This window comes from Gavia stellata, chromosome 13 (assembly GCF_030936135.1).
Source record: "Gavia stellata isolate bGavSte3 chromosome 13, bGavSte3.hap2, whole genome shotgun sequence".
NCBI lineage: Eukaryota > Metazoa > Chordata > Aves > Gaviiformes > Gaviidae > Gavia > Gavia stellata.
This window is the reverse complement of record NC_082606.1, coordinates 14,084,169-14,104,226: the sequence shown is the minus strand read 5'-3', so window position 1 is coordinate 14,104,226 and position 20,058 is coordinate 14,084,169. Positions and strand designations below refer to the sequence as shown.

Below are 20,058 nucleotides of genomic sequence, written 5' to 3'. Positions count from 1 at the left end.
ACTAAAAACACTACAAAAGTTTCCATTGTCTATGCAGACACTGCATCTATGCTTACATGTGCCAGCACAGTATTTTCACACTAGTCAAGCCGGTTAACTTACTATGTGTAGCCTTAAAGGTATTTAACACTCAAAAAGTAGACACAAATTCAAACTTTTCATGTTAGGTCAAAAAAAAAAAAGTCTAAAAAGAGATACTACTATCAACAAACTTGGCCTTACCTAAGTATTTAGCATTCATCGCTCTAACAATCTGTCATCCAATCAATGGCAAAGTCCAGCTGCTTCCTAATGAAGAGAGAGACAAGTTAGGTAGCCAGGCTGGCAGGGCAGGACCCACACCAGCCACAGCCTTCTCCTGCTGCTCCTAGGCAAGATACACAGGGGGCTGGAAAAGAGAGCCAGGATGTGCAGAGAGCCCAGGTAAATTTGCAGTAACTAGGCAGGTAGAAGGTGAAGCTAGAAAATCAGCCCGTGGGCAAACAAAGCTTACAGCTGAGCACAACCATAATAGAGCTCAAAAAGGGCCTGAAGCTCAGGCCAGGGCTTAAATGGAGTTCCTGCACCCATGGGCAGAGGCGTGGGCAGAAGCCCCAGCTGAGGCTGGTCAAGGTCATCGAGGCACATTAGTGCACTCAGAGCCCTGACAACATCTTGGAATCTATACTAACAGATTGCTCACACGTGGCTAGAATCAGTTAGCAGATACCTAAGGGAAAGGGTAGTAGGAAGCTCAGTTGACTTTTTCCTGGGTTTCATTGTATCGCTGTATCACTGTATTTTTTTCACTTACTTTCACCAGCTCAAGATAAAGGCCTGATGAAGATATTTGAAAAAAGTCCACAAATATTTTTGAAGTTGGAGTTTTTTTATTCCAACTTTGTGGAATCTGCTAATACTGTCCAGATATCCCATATATACATTTTCCTACAAAAGGACTTTGTAGAAAAGCTTTAACTGTGCTTTAGTTTGGGATATATACCTTTTCCTACAATTTTTCCTGATACCCTCCGTATCTCCTAATCCAGAAACGTTCCTGATATCTTTATACTTGAAACAGTAGGAAAAGATGGTACAGGCTTATCTCAGCAGGAATTCCTCAGCTATGCTTGTGGTCTAAGCAGTACTGACTACAGTCTTAATCAAAGAAAAAGTCAGAAAAAATGTCAGAAAGAAAAGAATCAGTAACAGATTTCCATTACGCTCTTCTTAAGTTACCACCTTCTGTTCTTGCATAGGGAGAGTAGATGAAGAATACAAAAGACAAAACTAGCTCAGACTATTTTTGAACTATTTCTTTCAGCTGTTTTTGTTTGCGCTATTACAAAGCCTTGGCAGGCAAGGAAAATACTCTTAGAATAGCAGATTTCTTGCTTTGTGCTGCATCTGTTCCAAAACTGTACAATTGTATTTGAACAGCTGGCCAGTAACATGCAACCATCAAACATGGCAATGACATACGATCACAGTTTTCTTTGTAGAGGACTGAGGCTTCAAAACTGAAGTAAACCCTCAGATGTACACATCTCGGTTTTAGAGGTACATATTCAGATTTAAATCATACTTTTTATTTTTCTTGAATTGTGCTTTCTATTGGCAATGAAGAACAAACAAGTACTCATTATATCAAAATAAAAAACTGGAACTGCTCTGCAGAAAAGAATTTCCTGGTGCTGTTGCTAGGACTAGCACCAGAGCTCAGTCTGGCCACATGTCATTACCATGCTACATGTAGTTTTAGAGTTTTGAAATTGTGTTTTGTTCTTTCTACAAAAGTGCAAAGAAGTTCAGAAAAAAACCTTGATGAGCATCCATACCTCTGTCTATGTCCTTATCTACTTTGTAACTTTGTATCCAGGGGTATACATAACCTAATTCCAAAATCCCCAGCTACAATCTTGGGGCCAAATATGTTGTCCTCCTACGTTACCTGCCTGCTGACCTATAAAGCGAAGTTTGAATTTGCACCTACAACCTTCATAAAATCTATCTTTACATTTAAAGAACTCTAAGAAGATATCAAGGCTATTTTTCTGGGTAGGAAATAACATTGACCTAAGCTAAGCTCTTAAGTGAAGTTTCTTGTAACTGCTGCAACAAGCACCATAATTAGCAGTTGTATTAATGTTCAGAGATTTTTATGCTCATACTGAATGAGATCCATACAGCATCTGCTCTCTAAAATGTAGGTGAAAAAGAAAAGGGTAAATTAATTAGCTACTGGAGGAAACTGACAACTATCATAGTACATGTCACTACTAAAAAAGAGCTGAAACAACTTTCTTACTGAACAATTATTTTTATGAAATATAATTAGTGTAAGGCTTTGCAGACTGCTTCACACCTTTGTCTTGATGCAGGTTCCCTTTCCCCCTCCGTTCTTCAACATCAGCTTTCAACTGAAACGCTGTAGCACTGGGATGGCTGACAGCCACCACAGCCTAACCTAAAAGCTAAAACCGCCCACAAACAACAAAACAAAAAAGGGCAGGGTCTAGCTCATTTTCAACAGCTGAACAAATTGCAAAAAAACAGACAGAATAGACAGAGCGCTGACACGGCAGCATGCTGGAGTGTGAGCATCACTGCAGCTGTCACGCATCTTCCTAAATCTGGGATTCTTTTTTTACCCCGACTCCCTGCACCGGTTTGTAAAAACGCCGGGCTGCTGCAGGCTTTTCCTGACAGCTCCTTCCCCGCCCTCTCCGGGTAGCACCATCGGACTGATGAGATGTAGCAAGGCACACGTGAAAAATAAGGATAAAAAAAAAAAGGAAAAAAGTCTCTTTTCTACACGGAGCCGCCGGGGCCGGGGCGGCAGTGGGGGCGCAGCCCTAGCCCTTTAAGCTGCCCACCCTCGCCGGCAGGCCGCGGCTGCAGCTGGCGGCTATTTATACGCGGGCGGCAGCGGGTGCTGGGTGTCTTGCGCGGGGCGGTCCCAGTAGTGGCGGCGGGGCCTGGGCCCGGACCGGAGGCTGCCATGGCCACGGCTGTCTCCTCCGCGCCGGCGAGCGGGAGCCGCTCCCTCAGCCGTGCCGCCGCCGCCTCGCCGCTGAGCCCGACGCGGCTGAGCCGGCTGCAGGAGAAGGAGGAGCTGCAGCAGCTCAATGACCGCCTGGCCGCCTATATCGAGCGGGTGCGGGCGCTGGAGGCCGACAAGTCGGTGCTGCAGCAGCGGCTGGCGGAGCAGGAGGCGAGCAGCGACCGGGAGTTGGGCGGCCTGCGGCTCTGCTACGAGGCGGAGCTGGCGGACGCCCGCCGGGCGCTGGACGACATCGCCATCGAGCGGGCCACGCTGCAGGTGGAGCTGGGCAAGATCGGCGAGGAGCACCGGCAGCTGCACAGCAGGTCGGTGCCCCGGCCCTCCTGCTGCACCTGCCTGGCCCCGAGCAGGCCTCCCTGCTGGGGACCGCCCCGGGGCCGCGTTCTCTTCGGGGCTCTTGCAGGGTGAGGGCAAGGGGATGTTGCTTGCCAGCAGCTGTGTGTTGGGGAGGGAGTGCTCAGTGCTGTAGGGTGTCTGGGTTGCGGCAGTGGTGATGCCCCAAAGGTGTGGCCTTGTGAGGTTGGGGTGTCTTGGGTCAGGAGAAATCCTAATGTCTGTTCTGAAGATGTGCTGTAGGGACAATACTGTGAGTGCCTCCTGCTGTGGTGCTGCTGGACCAGTTCAGCACCTCCCTATCATGGGTGTGGGGGCTCCCCCAGAACTTGAGGTGTTGGGTGGTCTTATGGGGGTAGTATTGTGTGAATGCATAGCTGACTGGGTTTGACTTACAAATGCAGGTCACCACACCTGTGTTTAAGTACTCAAGAAGCTGCTATGCTGGAAAGCATCTAGAAAGTTATGGGAGTGGGAGAAGGTGTCTCTGTATGGAGTCAGCAGACATTTTTTTTGGGCTTTTTACCTTGGACATTGCCTGGAGGGGAATACACAGAGAAGGTAGTCCTGTAAGCAGTATAGCTTACCTGGTCTAGGCTGTTACTGTACGGAAGTTGTCCTAGTGGCTTTTAGGTCTTGATTTATAAGCTACTGGGATGAACTCCCTGCTGTTTCAGGCTTGACTTTCTTGCAAGCTGTGTATCCTGAGCCTGGAATCATCTTGTTGTCTAGTCTCACCAAGCCTGGAACAAAGGGGTGGCCCAATGTAAGTACAATCAAATCCTCTTGAAGGAGGGAAGAAGGGTAGTGAAGGGGAGGGAACAAGTGTCTAATCCCAACAAGCTTCCTTATGGATGTATATAGAGTGCCAGCATTGTTAGTTATTTTAATGCCCCATTGTACTGCTAAATCAATTCCAGACTTGCAATAATTTGGGTGTCCACTGGCCCCCTAAATCTTGTTATAAACTTGCATCATAGCACCTTTAGGCACCACCTTTTTCTTTTAACACTTCTATGGAGCAAATACTGCCTACTCATAGGCTCAGTAGGACTTAAGTAGCTGTTCTACTTGGGAATAAAACATGTTTTTACTCTAAGCTTCTGTTTCCAGATGCTTAGAAGTTCTTGGGCTTGTCTCATTCATGCTGGGTTTTGGCTCACAGGTCTGTTTCATAAATCTAACCAGCCACTTGAGTGGACAGTGAGGAGAAGGGTAATGCCAGTTCTAAAACTTTGCTGCTCTTTGTGTTTGTATAACTCTGTGGCTTTATTTATAAAGCTTTAGGTTTGGCAGGTATGCAATCCTTTGGACTGATTTTTTTTTTTCTTTAAAGTAACTAGGTCTTAGAAGTGGTCAACCTTACAGCCCATGGGAAGTGATACATAGTACATGCTGCTTTCTGAAAGGACTAGACTGAAGTCCTAATATCAATGAGTGTTTTGTATCTGGGCTGTCTAACTGCAAATGTCTTGGATGACTTGGAACAAACTACTTTGAGGGTATCGTGCCCTTTATATATACACCCTTTAAATAACCTGGAACTCTTATAGGATGGAATGTCACCAGATAACTTCCACACAGCATTAACCATTGGCACTAATTAATCGCCAGTAAAGAGACTTAAAGCTTCAGCAACAGTGAAGTGTGCTTGTATTTCAGCTTTTTACTACTTAAACAGTGGTAATTGGAATTAGGCCAAGGACATTTGGGGAGGAGGAGTTGTAGATAAGCGTATCAGTTGGTTGAATTTGGAGCCTGAGGAAGGTCAAAGCAACTACAGTAGCACAGCAGAGAAAGATGAGACTGGTTTCTTTCTGCACCAGTGAGTATACGTGTGCATTTTGGTACTGAACCTGAAATATGCGGTGTAGCAAGTGGAAGCTGTAAGACTGAATTCTGCAAGTGCTGTTAACCTCCTCTAGTCTTGACAAACTGGAGTCTGTTTAAACATACCTGAACTCTTCTGGTAAAATTGTTTAAACTCTCCAGGTCAAGCATATGTGGCACCCTGATTTACAAGGAATGTGATTGGCAGTGCTTCAAAGTTATTGACTATCCATTGCAAGCAATAAGCCACGCTTAGTTCTGGAATGGTTCGTATATGAAATGTTGTAGAGCACTGTAACTGTCACTGCTTGCTGCATAATACATTCTGAACCCCAAGCTTGGTTTTGAAGGGTAGTAAATGCTCTTGTCAAAGCCAGACTTGTTAAATTGCTGTTCTTAAAGATTAAATGGCTTACTTGAGGGTTCTCTGAACATAATATTTGTCGGGGAAACAATATAGGAAACCTGAACCTAGCTGTCAGAGGCCTGAATCAGGAAAGTGGACCAACAAACCACAGAGTTAAAACACAGATAATAATGGAATTTCAGTCTTGCACACAATTTGATTTCAGAATGAAATTTATCTTATTGTAGGATGAAACAGTCAATATTAGCATAAAGTAGTGTTTTGATGTACTTGTTAATTTCATCACTATCACTTACTGTATTCTCACAGAGATCCCAAAAGGAAGGTGGCTAATTAATACCTAGAAAAGAAAGAAACCTGTAAATACTAAAAAAAACTACAGCACATGATCATGTTTTTCATTGTTACCCCAGTAGAGTTACTTTTTTCCTAGAGGCTGAGTAAAGAATAAATAGCCTCTGCTAGCAAAATATTTGGTTTTGCATCATGGTCATGAAGTATGAGACACAGTCAACAAACATCTGTGAATAGCAGGGCTAGAAAAGGCCTTGAGCAAGAACCTGATGTAGCCACATGCCTCAGGCCTGTGTTGGAACCAACCATACCTGCATCCCTTCGAGCAGATGTTTGCATAACCTTTTTTAATTCCAGATGATGGAGATTCCAGAATATCCCCCCCAGGCAATGTGCTTCAGTGTTGAACTACTGTTAGTTTCTTCTCCCTAACATCTAACCCAAATATTCCTCCCTGCAATTTAAGCCTGCAACTTCCTGTCTTTTCCACAACAGACATGGAAAACAGATTCCCTTCCTCTATGTAGCAGTCTTTATGTACATGAAAGACTGTTATGTCTCCTGCCACTTTTCTCTTCTCTAGACTAAACAACCCTTACTTTTTTCCAATCTTTCCTTCCTGTCCAAGCTTTCTAGAGCTGATCACTCCTGCAGAATGACTTTGGACTCTCTCCAACTGGTCTGCTCAGTTATCAACTGGAAAACTCATTGTATGAATTATCACAATTTAGCCACTGGGCAGAACAGGTTTTGCTAAAATAAATTGAACACTTTACTCTTTGCATTCTCAAATCTGAGTTTTGAGTGGGAAGGCACTCTGGATAGTAGTTGGGCAACTGCAAAGATCTGAGAAGTTAGAGCAGTCTGGGAAATGATCACGCCTTTCTCTGACAGGAACTCATGGTGGGCCTGGCACATCTCTACTGTCGTGCCAAGTAAAACAACCATGTTGGCCCTGCAGGTGGTACCTGAGGGATCTGTACCTGGGTGTTCGTGTAAGCAAGTGGCCCTCTTCTGAAGGCAAAGCTTCTCTTGCCCTGTAACTCCACCGTGGTGTGAAGGGGGGCAGGTGTGCTGTGGGGCCTTGCTGCCCTGTAGCCCCTCAGCCCCTGCTGTAGAAGGCAAAGTCCAGGTGGAGGACACGGGGCTGGCAAGGCCTGCTTGCCGGGGCTGGGCCAGGGGCCTCCTGGGGACGAAACTGCTCCTGTGCTGTGGGCAGGAATGCCCCGGGGGGGAGAAGGAATGACACTCCCTGGCAGCCAGAGCTGCTTTCTGCCTCTGCCTGCGTTGGAGAGGGTGTTTTGCCCCCCTGTGTGACCAGCATCGCCTGGCCTGCCGCCCTGCCTCAGGAAAGCAGCCCTCGAGCTGCTCGCACCCCGCCTGGCCGCCTGGAGGCGCGGCGTTGCCCGCCCCGGGCTGGAGGCGGCCTCCATGGCCGCTGGGTGCTGGTGAGCGGGCTGTGCGGGGCTCGGAGCCCTGGGGGCCGCGGCGGTGGTGCGTTTTAATGGCCAGCGGGCACTTTGCCAGAAACTGGTGGTGGCCTTTGCTGTTGAAAGGAGGTGTCTGTGTGAGGAGCTTGTTCAGTGGTGGCAAGTCACTGTGATCTGGTGAACTTTGGCTTTGAGTGTGACTAGTTCCTCCCTGTGGAGACTGTGGCCTGTGCTGTCCTTTCCTTCTCCGCTTGGTAATGCCGTGGAAAATAGCTGGCTTCTGCGTAGGATTCCCACAAAACAGTCTGGAAACTGGGTCAGGAATCTTCCTGGTTAAACAAATGATACTTGTCTGAGGGGGCTGCCTGGTTTGTTTTACAGTCTACCCTGTGATCTCGCTGCAAGTGTTCCCTAACCTCTCTTCTGTTTCAGTTCTGCCACAGATGCCTGTGAAGGTAAACACATTAAAAACGAACTTTCTCCCTCACTAGCTGCAGCTTATGAGTGTAAAACTTTTGCTTGTAGGAATTCAAAAAAAGAAGCTGATTTAAACCTAGCACAGGCTCGTATGAGAGACCTTGATGCTCAGCTGAACGCGAAGGAAGCTGCCTTAGCAACAGCTTTGAATGAGAACCGAAGTTTGGAGAATGACCTTCGTGAATTAAAGGATCAAGTAGTCACTGTAAGACTTATTCTTGGAATTTCAACTTTGCTTTTGTTCCTGAAGTTATTGCTTGTTTTTTTCCCCAACTAGTTATTGAGATTTAAAAGCAGGGAAAGACTGTTATCTATGGCAATGACAGGTGGACAAAAAGATTTCTGCAATCCTGCTGAAAGCAAATGCTACTGATAGTTGGTCATTAAAACTTCCACCTGTTGTAGGTTCATTTAATTCTTTTCTATGACCACAGTATGTGATGTTTTTTGTTCTAAGGACAAAGCTGAAATGTGTTACACTCGTATAGCCCCTGCAGCGTTCTCTAACGTGTCAGCAAAGGGAGTGTTTGGACCCTGCTTTGCTATGCTTAAATCTAGGTAGAATAAGTAAGTTCTGACTACTTTTTTTGTAGGCTCTTGTGCTACTGAAAGGAATTCTGCTTGAGTTGCTACTCTATCAATGTATTTCTAAGAACACAGCTTTATCTTCATGCTTTAATGGGATCATTGAATAAGCTAATTTCAAATCTTTAGGATGAAAACTTAAACCACCAAACTTTATTGATAAAGCAGCACAGTCCGACACTGGAAGTGTATAATAGTTTGTCAACATAGGCTGTATTTGAGGATTTAACTTGTTAAGCATCAAACAAATCATATTGGAAGTTAGGGAGAAGTTTGGAATACTTAGTGTTGTGAAGGGGAGGAATGTACATGGATGGTACAATTGATTCATCAGAAGCCTACATTGAAGACTCAAACTTAGCTGGTGGGATGAAGGGCTGCTCTATATTTGCCTTGTGGGAAATCTGGTCTACATAATTAAATAGATTCTTTCTGTTGCTAATATGCTGGATCCCACTAGAATAAGAACTTAAAACAGAGTAACCAACTTCACTTAAGCAGTGTGTTTTGATTGTTGTGGGAATGAAGTTGAATGATCTGTAATAAGTTGACTGTCCTAGTTTGGAAAAATGACCTCTTAATTTTGATTACCCTGATGTCTGTCTTCTCTAGCTGAAGCTGTCACTGGAAGATACCAAAAAGCATCTCCACAGTGAAATGTTGAGGAGGGTGGACCTGGAAAATCATATGAAAACTTTGCAGGAACAAATGACGTTCCAGAAGCGCCTTCACGAAGATGTATGTTTTAGCTTATTAACAAGGATTTTTTTAGGTGTCCATGATCCCTGGATGCACTTAAAAGCAATGTTAAGATGTGCTTTATCCTTAAAAAGGTAACTAACTGAGCAACCTATGACAGTCCACCAGCCAATAAAATCCACCTAACTAGAAGACTTCAAGAAAGTACACAACCTCATGTTAACTGGCATAGTATCAATAGGTATCTGGAATATGAAATAATTTTCTCAGGCTGCACTTCTGAAGGTAACTACAATCCCAATATACTACTTTGTGTAACTGAAAGTGGATATATTACAGTTGAAGTTAAATGATTCCAGATGTTTGCTAGAAACCTAAAATAATCAAAGAAGTTAAACCTCCTTTAATAAGCAACTTATGTTCCCTACTTCCTTAACACTTATCAAAGGTGTCTGGTAACCTTCATGTGAGAAGTCAGTACATGAACTAAAACATGTGAATGTAAACCAACTTCCTTCTGACTGGAAGCAATCTCAAAGTATGTGGTTTAAGTGATAGGGAATTCCAATTTCTCTAACCAACTGCTTTTACTTTTTGACTAAAACAACAATAGGTGAAGTAACAGTGCTTAAAGAAACTGAAGTATGTATGCATGTGCTTTTAAAGAAAAGCAGAGCAATTCATCTAGTTCAAAGAATTAGTCTTAAATACAAACTACTGCTTTATTAGTTTAAGCAGTGTTGGCAGTGAGGAAGCAAAACAACCCAGCACAGCTACCAAGGTGGAAGTACCCAATCTAATGGATGAATGTCTAAGATTTGAATAAAGATGAATTATCATGCACTCAATGATAAATGTGCTTCAATATTGAATTAGTTCTTAGGCTGGTACAGTAAGTCCAGTCTCAAATCAAACTGTACTGGCTTGCTTATTCTCTGAGAAATTTCTTCTTCTCCTAGGAGCTCAAGGAGACAAAAAGAGTCCATGAGAGCAGGATAGCAGAAATAGAATCCGTCCGTCAGAGAGAATTTGAGACTAAGCTCTCGGATGCTCTGCAGGGGCTCAGAAAACAACATGAAGAACAAATTCAAGGATACAAAGAGGAGCTGGAGCGAACATTCAGTGCAAAAGTGAGTCTGTAAAAGATGCTAATAAAACAAAGTTTAAGTTCTCTGCACCTAGATATGATTAAAGTCACACTAGCATAAATAGCTGACTGATGGACCCTTTGCATTCAGTGCAGAGCTTATTGGCATAAATTGTTACAGAATTTTGAAGCAGTGTCAACTTTGACAGTATAACTTCTATGAACACTTGCTCCCAAACAAAACTGGTTCAAGCATAAATACTGTCCCTTTGGGGAGCGATTAGGAATGGCTAATGTAATAAAGTTGATCATAGTTCAGGCTTCTGACAAATCTGAGAGCTTGTCTGACAAATTCAGGACCAAGTTGTGGTGCGTTTGTATTGAGCAATTTTGGTATTACTTAATAAAACTTGATCTACTGATTATAGTGTTACTAAAATGCATGAAATAAAGTGCTCTTGTAGAACTGTAAAAATACCTTTAAATGTATGGGTGCAAATGTCCCTTTCCAGTTGCTATGGGTGCAAATGTCTCTTTCCAGTTGCTCCCCCTCTCCCGGGGGAGAGGGTGGCTATGGAAGTAGCTTGACAGTTTGTCTTCCAGAACTGGTCTGTAACCTTTTTCCCAGCATTAGCCACATATGCAGGAAAAAATACTTTAGGCTTATACTCTTAGGAGGTAAGATCCCAGGGGTTTCTGGGTTAGTTGCAGTGTGCAGTATTGGTATCTTAAGCCTTCTTTAACACTCAGTGCAGTATAGCATGATCTGCTACTTCTCTCAACAAGTACATATGTTCATTTCTCCTAGTTCTTCTGGCTTTCTCTATACTCAACTTACATGCTAACTCAGTGAATTCCTTTGGATGCTTCTGTCCAGGTTTCCACTGGAAATTCTGTGAGTGCCTGTTGTAGGAGCATGGCTCTACTTTATCCTTTCTTGGAACATCTCAAGATTCAATTGCTCTAGAAATAGCTCAGTGCTGCTTATAGTGATGCAGGAACTGCTTAGTAATAGAACTTTTGGGGAAGAGCAATAGTTTGAGCACACCTAGTATCTTGTAGCTCCGTTGCTTTGACAAACAGCTTCTAAATGTTCTCCATTGTTCTTCTGAAGAATCAGTTTACTTGATATCTATACAAAGTCTTCATGCATCTGTAACTGAAATATCCTAATCCAGCAATTTTCACTACCTGATTATTGCTGACTTTTTCTGACATGAATGTCAAACTTGTGTAAACGTCCCTGAAAAGCAGTGAAAAACTTTCTGACCTGGACTTTATTGGTATCTGCACACTTAAGTAAAACATAACTATTTCCAGATGTAACAGCTGGAAATCACTTGGTTTTCCTTCCTTATTTAAAATACATGGTCATAAGCAACTCATTACTAACAGTGACTTATCCATAGATGGAGAATGCCCAACTATCTGCAGCAAGAAGTACTGACTTTGCCAATGCTGCTCGGGAGGAGCTGATGGAAACAAAGCTGAGAGTTGATACGCTGACATCTCAAGTTAATAAATATCAAAGCCAGGTACTATCTTTTTTTGTATATCCTTAGAATTATTTTAACTTGGATACCCAGTTCAAAAGACCAGCCTCTCCTCTCTAATCTTCAGTTATGGTTTAATTGATTTTTCTCTCCCCTTAAATTTAGAATGTTGCTTTGGAGAACAGAATAAGGGAGCTACAGGAGAGACTAGATTATGATCGTGATCTCCATCGAAGGCGTATGGCTGAAAAAGAGAAAGAAATGGCACAAGCCCAGCAGCAGGCACAAGCACAGTTGGAAGAATATGAGCACCTCTTAGATGTGAAACTGGCTCTAGATCTGGAAATAAATGCCTACAGAAAGATGTTGGAAGGAGAGGAACAGAGGTAGGCTATGACAAGATCCTCATATGAGGACTTGCTTCATCAAAGATTTTTACAGTATTTAACTGTATACTCTTCAGAATGTGAAGAGGCAAGAAATAAATATTAAATGTGTCTAGTGCCACAATTTAGTTCTTGAAGCATAATCTTCTGTAGGATGGTATTTATGTCCCACATTTACCACATGGTGTAGTAAGATGAAGTAACTTGATCAGTTGGGTTTATCAAAGGTCCAAAGACATCCATCCATGGAGGCAAACTTTCTCAAAGCTTTGTGCTACATCCTAGAGATATATAAAATCCTAGAGATATGTCAAAGACAGTGCTCAAGTTTCATTCATGAAACTGAGAAATTTTATCAACTCCCAACTATCAGACGCTGCCTTGTGAGAACAACATGAACTCAATACATGCTAAGAAGGGTCAAAAACTTAAACTACTTCCACTAAAGATTGTGTCTGTAGAGACTTTAAAGGAATACTTACTGCAGTTGGGAATCCTTTCTCATCGACATAAGCTTGCTCTGAATTCTAGGGCTGGGGCTGTCTTCCAAACTTAACAAGCTCCTTAGCTTCTCTTGCCAGTAAAAATAAAATCTTATATTCAAGACTTCATGGAAAGCTTGGATACGAGAAGCTGTTAGGCTTGGCTATAGTGGGAGGGTAGGACTGAGAAGAAGTAAGCACATCAGATATTCAAGTGAATGTTATCTGACTCCTTTCTAGGCTAAGGCTGTCACCCAGTCCATCTTCACACAGCACTGCAACTCAAGTAGCAAGTCAAGGGCGACGGTTCCTGCATGGGAAGAAAAGAAAAATGAAAGAAGCAAAAAAGAGAGGGCATAGTGCTGGATTTAAGACTGTTCAGCATGCTTCATCTTCTGGAAATGTATCTATTGAAGAAATTGATGCAGATGGGAAATTTGTCAGGCTTAAAAACAACTCTGATGAGGTAGTTCTATTCACTCAAGTCTGCGTGGCCTTCATTACAAAGCATGACTGCTTGTGAACTGACTTGTAGCTTAGTGAGAGATGACAATAGGGAAGGATGAAGAGATGAGGGAAGAGTGCTGCCAAAGTAAATACAAACTGGGGACTTCTCAGCTAACCTGGCTGCTGTCAAGAGAAGACTAGAGACTGATTCTTTTTTGTACTGCAGGTGTTTTAATCACAGGGATGTCTGGGAGGTGCTTTTGGGGGGAAGTGCGCTGGGTTCTGTGATGCAGAAATATGACATGTTCAGTTGTTTCTCATCAGATTCAGGCTAGCACTATCAGAAGTACTATTTATCCTTGAACTAAATAAGGTGCTTAGTAAATCAGATAATGAAAGCTTTTTATTACTTATAAATGCTTAAAACAGCTAAAAGGGTGAACAGAGCTGACAGTATCTAATCCATGTAGAGGGTTTATCTGACCAGTTAAATAATTCTGGATTTGCAGATTAAACCAGTTGCTATAAAGAATTCTCAGAGCTCCAAAACTTGTGGCTGGTAGCTTAGCCACTTCAGCCTCAGATGCCTTAAACTTTCACAGGCCACTATGTATGTGTTATATATGGCCCAAGTTGGTAATGTACATGACCAATTTTTCAGAATCTCCCTGGTAAAGAGCATCATGATCTCCCTTCAACAGAAGGCAAGAGTAGATGTGCCTAAACTTGTGGTACGAAGACTGATTTTAAGAAAGTACTGGGAGAAATCATAGGGAGGCTTTAGTGGAAACTTGAAGGCTTCCTGAAAATTTGATCAGATTCTTGTATGCTACAGGAGGAGGACTAAAACTGACCCTTGAGTCTGGAAAGAACCTTGCACTTGTAGGATATGCTGTTGGTCTGTAAGGCTGAGAGAAATTTCTTGTCCCGCAGGATCAACCACTACATGGATGGGTGTTAAGAAGACATCTTGGAAGTGTGTCAGATGTAACATACAAATTTCCATCAAGGTTCACTCTTCAGGCAGGCCAAGTAGTTACAGTACGTAGCAGTTTTGTAAAACTTACTCAGAGCTCATTTCTTGTTATGTTAGATGGCAATAGAGATTCACGTAATGAGGAAAACTAAATTGATACTGCAAGTGCCTAAAGAACTAAAATCCTTATTTTATGTGGAGAGGGAGATAGAAAAAATCCTTGCAACAACTTGATCTGAAATGCCAGTTAAATTTTCTTTAAAGCTAGATCTTGGATTGAACTTGGATCATCCCAGATTGGGATGTGCTGTTACTATGAACAGAAGTGATATTTTCTAGTTTATTCTTGGGGTTCCCCATAGTCCTGTGATTTGATACAAGTTGTGCAGACTTCCACTGTTGCTAAAAGCTTTAGCCCACTACAGCTCAGCAATGCTGAGTTTATGGTTTATGGTACTAAGCTAAATATTAGCTCTAAAATATACTCTAAGTGCATTTAGATAGTGATCAAAGAGCCTAATTCTACACTCTGCACTCCAAACTCTGTACAAGCTTGCTCAAGAGATCTGTGGGTTGACCCCAGGCTAGAGGCCATCTTGTATACACAAATTGCTGCCATGAGTATGTCTGTAACTATGGCTTGACTCTGACTCAAATAGTATGCATGTCCAAGCAAGGCTACCTCTACATCAAGTAGAAGCTGTTAACAGCCTTTTCTGCACTAACTATTTTACGGTCTTCTGTTAAAAAAAGATTACCACCCTTCTTGGTAGTCCTGAAAAGAACTAACCTGCCAGGGCTCACAGTAGTTCAGTTCCTGTTACTGGTCATCTTTAGTATTGGAGTACTTCAGAGTTGTGTATGTTAGACTGAATCCTAATCTACAAATAAGATTCTTCAGAAGCTCATTCTAAATCTGTTGCAGATCTGGGGTGCAGCTGCTGGTGTAAGCCCAGGTCCTAGTGATCTGGTCTGGAAGTCTCAGAAGTCTTGGGGAACTGGGAATAATATTGGTGTTACACTCATCACAGATGATGGTGAGGTAAGTGAGATAGTAGATAGCTTCTACTGTCCTAATACTAAACTTGTTTGTGCTTAATTCCTGAGGGTTCTTGGTGGCAATTAAATTGTATTCTAGGAACTTGCAGAGAGGAAGATAATGCATGTACCCAGTGGAGAAGAAAGTGGTGAGCAAGATGACGATTATGAAGAAATAACTGGAAGTGAAATGGAGTTTCCATCTCAGGTAAGCTGCCTGAAGTTTAAATACACGCTATCAACAGAATCATTCAATGGCCATTTCTTTTCACTACTGTATAAAAATACTTCCCAAGTACTATCCATATCCTACAACTCTTAACATTTTTCTTGATGTCAGACCAAAAGAAGAAGAAAAAAGAAATGTTGTTTGGTTTCATGATAGTGGTTCCTGTGAGCATCCTTAAGCAGGTGAGATAGTGAGAATCATGCTTGTTATCTCATAGAAAATTTGCTTCATTAATAGTGCTGCAGCCTCTTGTCCCACATAGGATATGGCTTGCATGGCTTTGCATCAGATGTGGAATTGATGTTTTGCTTATTCTCTGGTTGAATATGATCAAATAGTAGCATTAATTGTTTGGTCTCTTATTACTGACACTGAAAAATACTAGCTTTAATGTTTGTTCTATCTAAGCATCTGACTATCAGTAAACTGAAAAGCTGTTACCCCAAGAACAGAATACAAAAGCTAACTAGAAATATCTTATTTCTGTGGGATGAAGTGACTTATCTGACACTCCAGTATCCTAACTTGCCCTTAAGATAATATAAATTCACACTGAAGAAACCTAATATTTCCTTTCAAAAGTATGAAAAGGCTGAAATCAAAGTTCTTGGTGTATTGATTGCCTAAGTCCCTCAAATTCAAGCATGAGTTTGAGGCAGCTCACTTCCAGGAACTACTTTTTCTTATTTTGCTGTGCAAAATGACTGACAAGGCATGCTTCAGTCATAAATGCTCCCTTCAATACTTTCCAAGTGGAACTTCACAGATGCAGGTCATGCTAATGGAATTAATATAGTCAAATAGAATAAGCATGTTTTGCCTTAAATATACTTACAACCCTTTGGCTACAACTTGCATGAGGTAATACCCTGTGAAAGACTCTCTAGCCCTCCCAAATGGCTTTTGACTGACCATAGTACAAGTCTGAACTTCTGCCTTATGGATGCCTCTAGTGTACTTTGTACTAATAGTCAGGTATCTTTAATTGCTGAAATAGTCTAAAACAGAACTAATACAAGGGCTTTAAATTGGTCATAACTGAACAATCAATGGACTGTACTTGACTCTTGAGTTGGTTTCTTTCTTGATGTGAAGTAACGCTGAGTCTCCTTTGCTAGTACAAATGGCAAGGCCCTAAGTGCAAGGGGATGCCTAGCTAAAAATTCATTCTCTCCCTTCTGCTGACACAGTATGTTGAGCTACCACAGCTCTTGCTAAAACTGATCCTACACAGTTACAAGGAGGACTTGCATCTTACTGCACCAGGTCTTAAAGCCACCACCATTTCCTAGATGTTTTCATAATATACCTGTCTGAAAACTTAACTTAAAAGTTCCTTAGTATTCTTTCTGAAGAAAATGTATGTAAGAACAGGCAGTTACTGCCTGCTGCTTGGTTCTTGCCTTGTCCTTCTTTCAAACAGAAAATCTGGGTAAATGTCTATTATTATAATACCATCTGGCTTAAAGGATGTTTATCAAAGTCTCCTGACTTATATACACATTCTTGTAATATTTTCAGTCTCTCACTGAAGGAGGGTGAGAACCTGCTAAATAGGCTCTTGAGAAAGGTTCTATAATGCTATTCTGGCCTTTGGGCTCTTAATGAACAGCATATGCCAAATAGGTTGAAGTAACACCAGTGGAAGCTTTAGGCTTATAAAGAGACTTACTGACACAAGCTTCTTTTCTTGTTTGGAGTAGGGCCTCTCCTCAAGTTTTTTTTTAAGGTTCTTTATTTGAACTGACTAATAATAGGACTTGTTTGGCAATCAATGATGGAAAACAAAAGTAACTTTTTTCTTACACCTCTAATCTGTTTTATCAGCAACTTTACAATACGGTTGTATGCCACTTATGGTAAGAATCAATTCTACTACTCCCACTCAAATGTTAATGTCATTCCTGTCAAACTTTTGTCATTAGTACCTGTATGCTTCTGCTGCATTGGTAGTACTGAAATAAAGACAGCTTGGTAAAAAAGAGTTAACTTCTTGCATGCAGTAAAATGATGCAAAGAAAGCATGCTGTGCTTTAAAGGAAGGCAGGGTTTCCATGGTTTTTGCTTCTGCTTTTACCATCCTAACTAGGGTAGCATGAGTCTGCATGCCATTTAAGTTTTGATGCTTCAGAACTGAGGTACTGGTAGATAGCTTGATAGCCTTTCAGTAAGGAAGGCATAGGCTCATGTGTTGCATGGACTCAAATTCTTAAAAGCTTGTTTTCTTTTCCCCCACCCCCAAACCATCTAGGTACTGCTTCTCTTTAAAATCTGCTTTGCTTTATTAATAAGTAACTAAATCTACAAAATACTAAAAAAACCCCATACATCCCTATATGAGGATCCAGTAGGTAACCAGCAATAAATACTAAGCTTGTACACATGTTAATTGGCCTAATGTCTTGATGTTTTATTTCTGCAGCAAAATGAGGATCCTAGCTGTTCTATCATGTAATGTGGATAAAGAGAACATCTGAAAACAGCTCTTAATCCCAGGTGACATAGACTACATGTGTTTTGGTATCTTCTGCAACATCTGAAACTTGGAATTCACATCTCCCATCTGACCTCTTTGTAAGAAACATTGTCCATAACATGATGAAATTTCCTACCTTCTGATACTGGACCCTGTCCTTGGATTCACTGATATAAAGAGCAGTAGAATACAAGCTCCATGTGAAGTTATTCTTACTTTAACACAAGGATTTGGTTTCCGTGACCTGCTGAAACAGAGGAGGGTACAGAGTTTACAAAACTTCGGAACATATGCCCTAGAAGGATGCCTAATACTTGACGATGAGCGTGAGGCTGCCTCAGCTTTCTTGATATTCTGATATGGTGTTTCTCCAAAGGTAACTTCTGTTTCAAGCCTGAGTGGGAAACTACATGGGCCAGATTACACCCTAGCTTAGACCTTGAGCAAATCTGTTTTACTTCAGCCAAGTTCATGGTCCTGAAGAATGCTGAGTGTCTGAAAGGTTTCCTGCTCAGATCCTGAAATATATGAAACTGGTCTAGATCACTTGCTAGAGAACTTCCTAGAGTGAAACATTTTAAAATTAAAAGCAAGTTGTAAAAAATTCTTGTCTGTTATTAAATGTACTGTTTCTATATTCTAGCACCTGGAAATCTACAAGTTTCAGTATTGTATGTTCCTACATACAGTATATTACAGCATAGCTGTGTCAACCTTAATTTGGACATTTGTAAATGTGAAAAAGCATCTCATTCCAACAGAAGGTACTGTAACTAGCAATATTAGCACTCTGTTTGAATGGTCCCAACAGGCCAGCTTTCAGCATGTTTTTTTCTTCTAGCCCCTTAGAAACAAAAATCAAAACTAGAAAGCACCAACTGTAGTAAAAGATGCATCAAAAATATCTGCTTTTAAGAGTCCTTATGTACTAAATCTCTGCGCAGCCTGCAGTACTGATTTGTGTATGTCTAATGGGGCAGTTGGGGGAATACTGTCTATTGGATGGTATGTAATTTACTGTAAATTGAATAGCTCTGTAGTCCATGTGAAGCCTGGCCTGTAACCCTCAGAAAGCAGGCAGTCAGCCTTTGGGGCCACTGCATTCAATTATTCTTAGCCTCTTATTACTACAATGCTTACCTGCTGGCTCCATGGTAAAGAAAGGGCCTTGATGAGCCATATGAAGTATACTTCTCTTAAGAGCAGGAGGGGGAGTAGCTGAAGGGAGAGGAGCAGCTGAGACTGCAGACTTCTCCAAATGCTGGAAGAGTTCTTTGACTGCCCCTTACCTTGCCAAAGTATTCAGTTCTCTGTTAGGATGCAGTTGTTAAGGTGAGGCTTTCCTTATACTAACTTAAATTCTCTTATTTAAAAATTCTAGTTTTGAGGCATCAAGAATAGATGCTGGTTGAATACTTGCATTTTAGCACATCTGAATTCTTGTATGTTACAGCCCACAGGGCAAGGTGATAGCAGCAGCTATTTCTATATTTATCTTGATTTATTAAACTTTTTTAACTATCAAAGATACTTTTCATTTATATAACCTGTGCCTATTAAAGTCCAGGACTGCTTTTAAGTAATAAAGTTCTGTTTGTTCATTGATGTTATCTGAGTGTCTTGGAAGACTTTGAAGTAATAAAATGGGTAAGTTTAGGGAAGAGTCCCTGCACACTGAAGAAATCTTCAGAAGTACACTGTGCTGCCCTGTTTATATTTATCACTCAGTTCTTCAAACAAAGTTGAACTGCTATGAACTTGATTTAGGAGGAGTCTTCAGTATTTCATTTGAAACCTTTTCATAGCACAAGGGAAGGATGGTATTAAGTAACAACCATGAAACATATGAGCTAATTTCTTGATAAGAAATAGTGGTGCAGGGTATTGTTTAGTAATGCCATCAAGGGTCTAGGAAACAAGATCCACATCTATTTATTTAACTATACAACCTACTAGATGGTTTATGAAACTTGTTCTTAACATAAATCTTAAAAAGGCACATGTTAAAGAATCAATTCTCTGATGTGCAATAGATCCTGTTGTAGCAAACCTTAAAGATGGTTGGTTTCTTATGACTGCTCTGTATGCTTTAATCCTAATCAATTACAATATAGCTCTCTTGACTTGCTTCCAGCTTGCTACTTTTGCAATAGCTGCTTCTCTTAGATGAGACATCTATTGCAGTTGACCAGGAGCTCTTACTAAATGGCAAGCTGCCTACTGCAAAGTGTATCTAGAATTCAAACCTTTATACATGTGTGTATGTGTGCACACATGTAATTCTTTCCTCTAGGGAATTCTGAGGAGGTAAAAGAGAGATTTCAATGCCTCTTTTCTTGTCTGCTAGGGGAAATGTATGACTGGCGAGACCTCTCTGATAAAGGGG

At 41.5% G+C, this 20,058-nt stretch overlaps 2 protein-coding genes across 6 annotated transcripts in view; one reads left to right on the top strand and one right to left on the bottom strand.

Moving 5' to 3' along the window:
- The window catches only part of ADAMTSL3 (ADAMTS like 3), a 192,842-nt gene extending 192,601 nt beyond the window's left edge, over positions 1–241 (bottom strand). The window contains exon 1 of the mRNA XM_059823708.1: positions 223–241. Coding sequence (XP_059679691.1) covers positions 223–241 — 19 coding nt within the window. The remainder of the gene's footprint in view (positions 1–222) is intronic.
- A 2,739-nt stretch (positions 242–2,980) lies between these two features.
- Positions 2,981–19,252, top strand: LOC104251759 (lamin-L(III)). Of its 5 annotated transcripts, XM_059823709.1 has the most exons (12): positions 2,981–3,348; positions 7,823–7,979; positions 8,972–9,097; positions 10,018–10,188; positions 11,555–11,680; positions 11,804–12,024; positions 12,747–12,972; positions 13,887–13,994; positions 14,855–14,971; positions 15,068–15,175; positions 17,024–17,055; positions 17,619–19,252. In XM_059823709.1, the coding sequence occupies exons 1-12, from the start codon at positions 2,981–2,983 to the stop codon at positions 17,671–17,673; spliced, it is 1,815 nt and encodes a 604-aa protein (XP_059679692.1). In that variant the 3' UTR covers positions 17,674–19,252. The 5 variants fall into 5 exon arrangements, with proteins under 5 accessions (XP_059679692.1, XP_059679694.1, XP_059679693.1 ...); XM_059823711.1 differs by lacking the exons at positions 17,024–17,055; positions 17,619–19,252 and adding an exon at positions 15,308–15,666 and having other exon boundaries at positions 12,747–12,909; XM_059823710.1 differs by lacking the exons at positions 17,024–17,055; positions 17,619–19,252 and adding an exon at positions 15,308–15,666.
- The last annotated feature ends 806 nt before the right edge of the window (positions 19,253–20,058 follow it).

What these genes read in the sequence shown, in the direction of transcription:
- LOC104251759 (XM_059823709.1), top strand. Translation starts at nt 2,981, where the DNA reads ATGGCCACGGCTGTCTCCTCCGCGCCGGCGAGCGGGAGCCGCTCCCTC. An exon ending in AGAAGCGCCTTCACGAAGAT is followed by an intron (nt 9,098 to 10,017) that starts GTATGTTTTAGC and finishes TTCTTCTCCTAG; the next exon opens with GAGCTCAAGGAGACAAAAAG. An exon ending in ACGGTTGTATGCCACTTATG is followed by an intron (nt 17,056 to 17,618) that starts GTAAGAATCAAT and finishes TTATTTCTGCAG; the next exon opens with CAAAATGAGGATCCTAGCTG.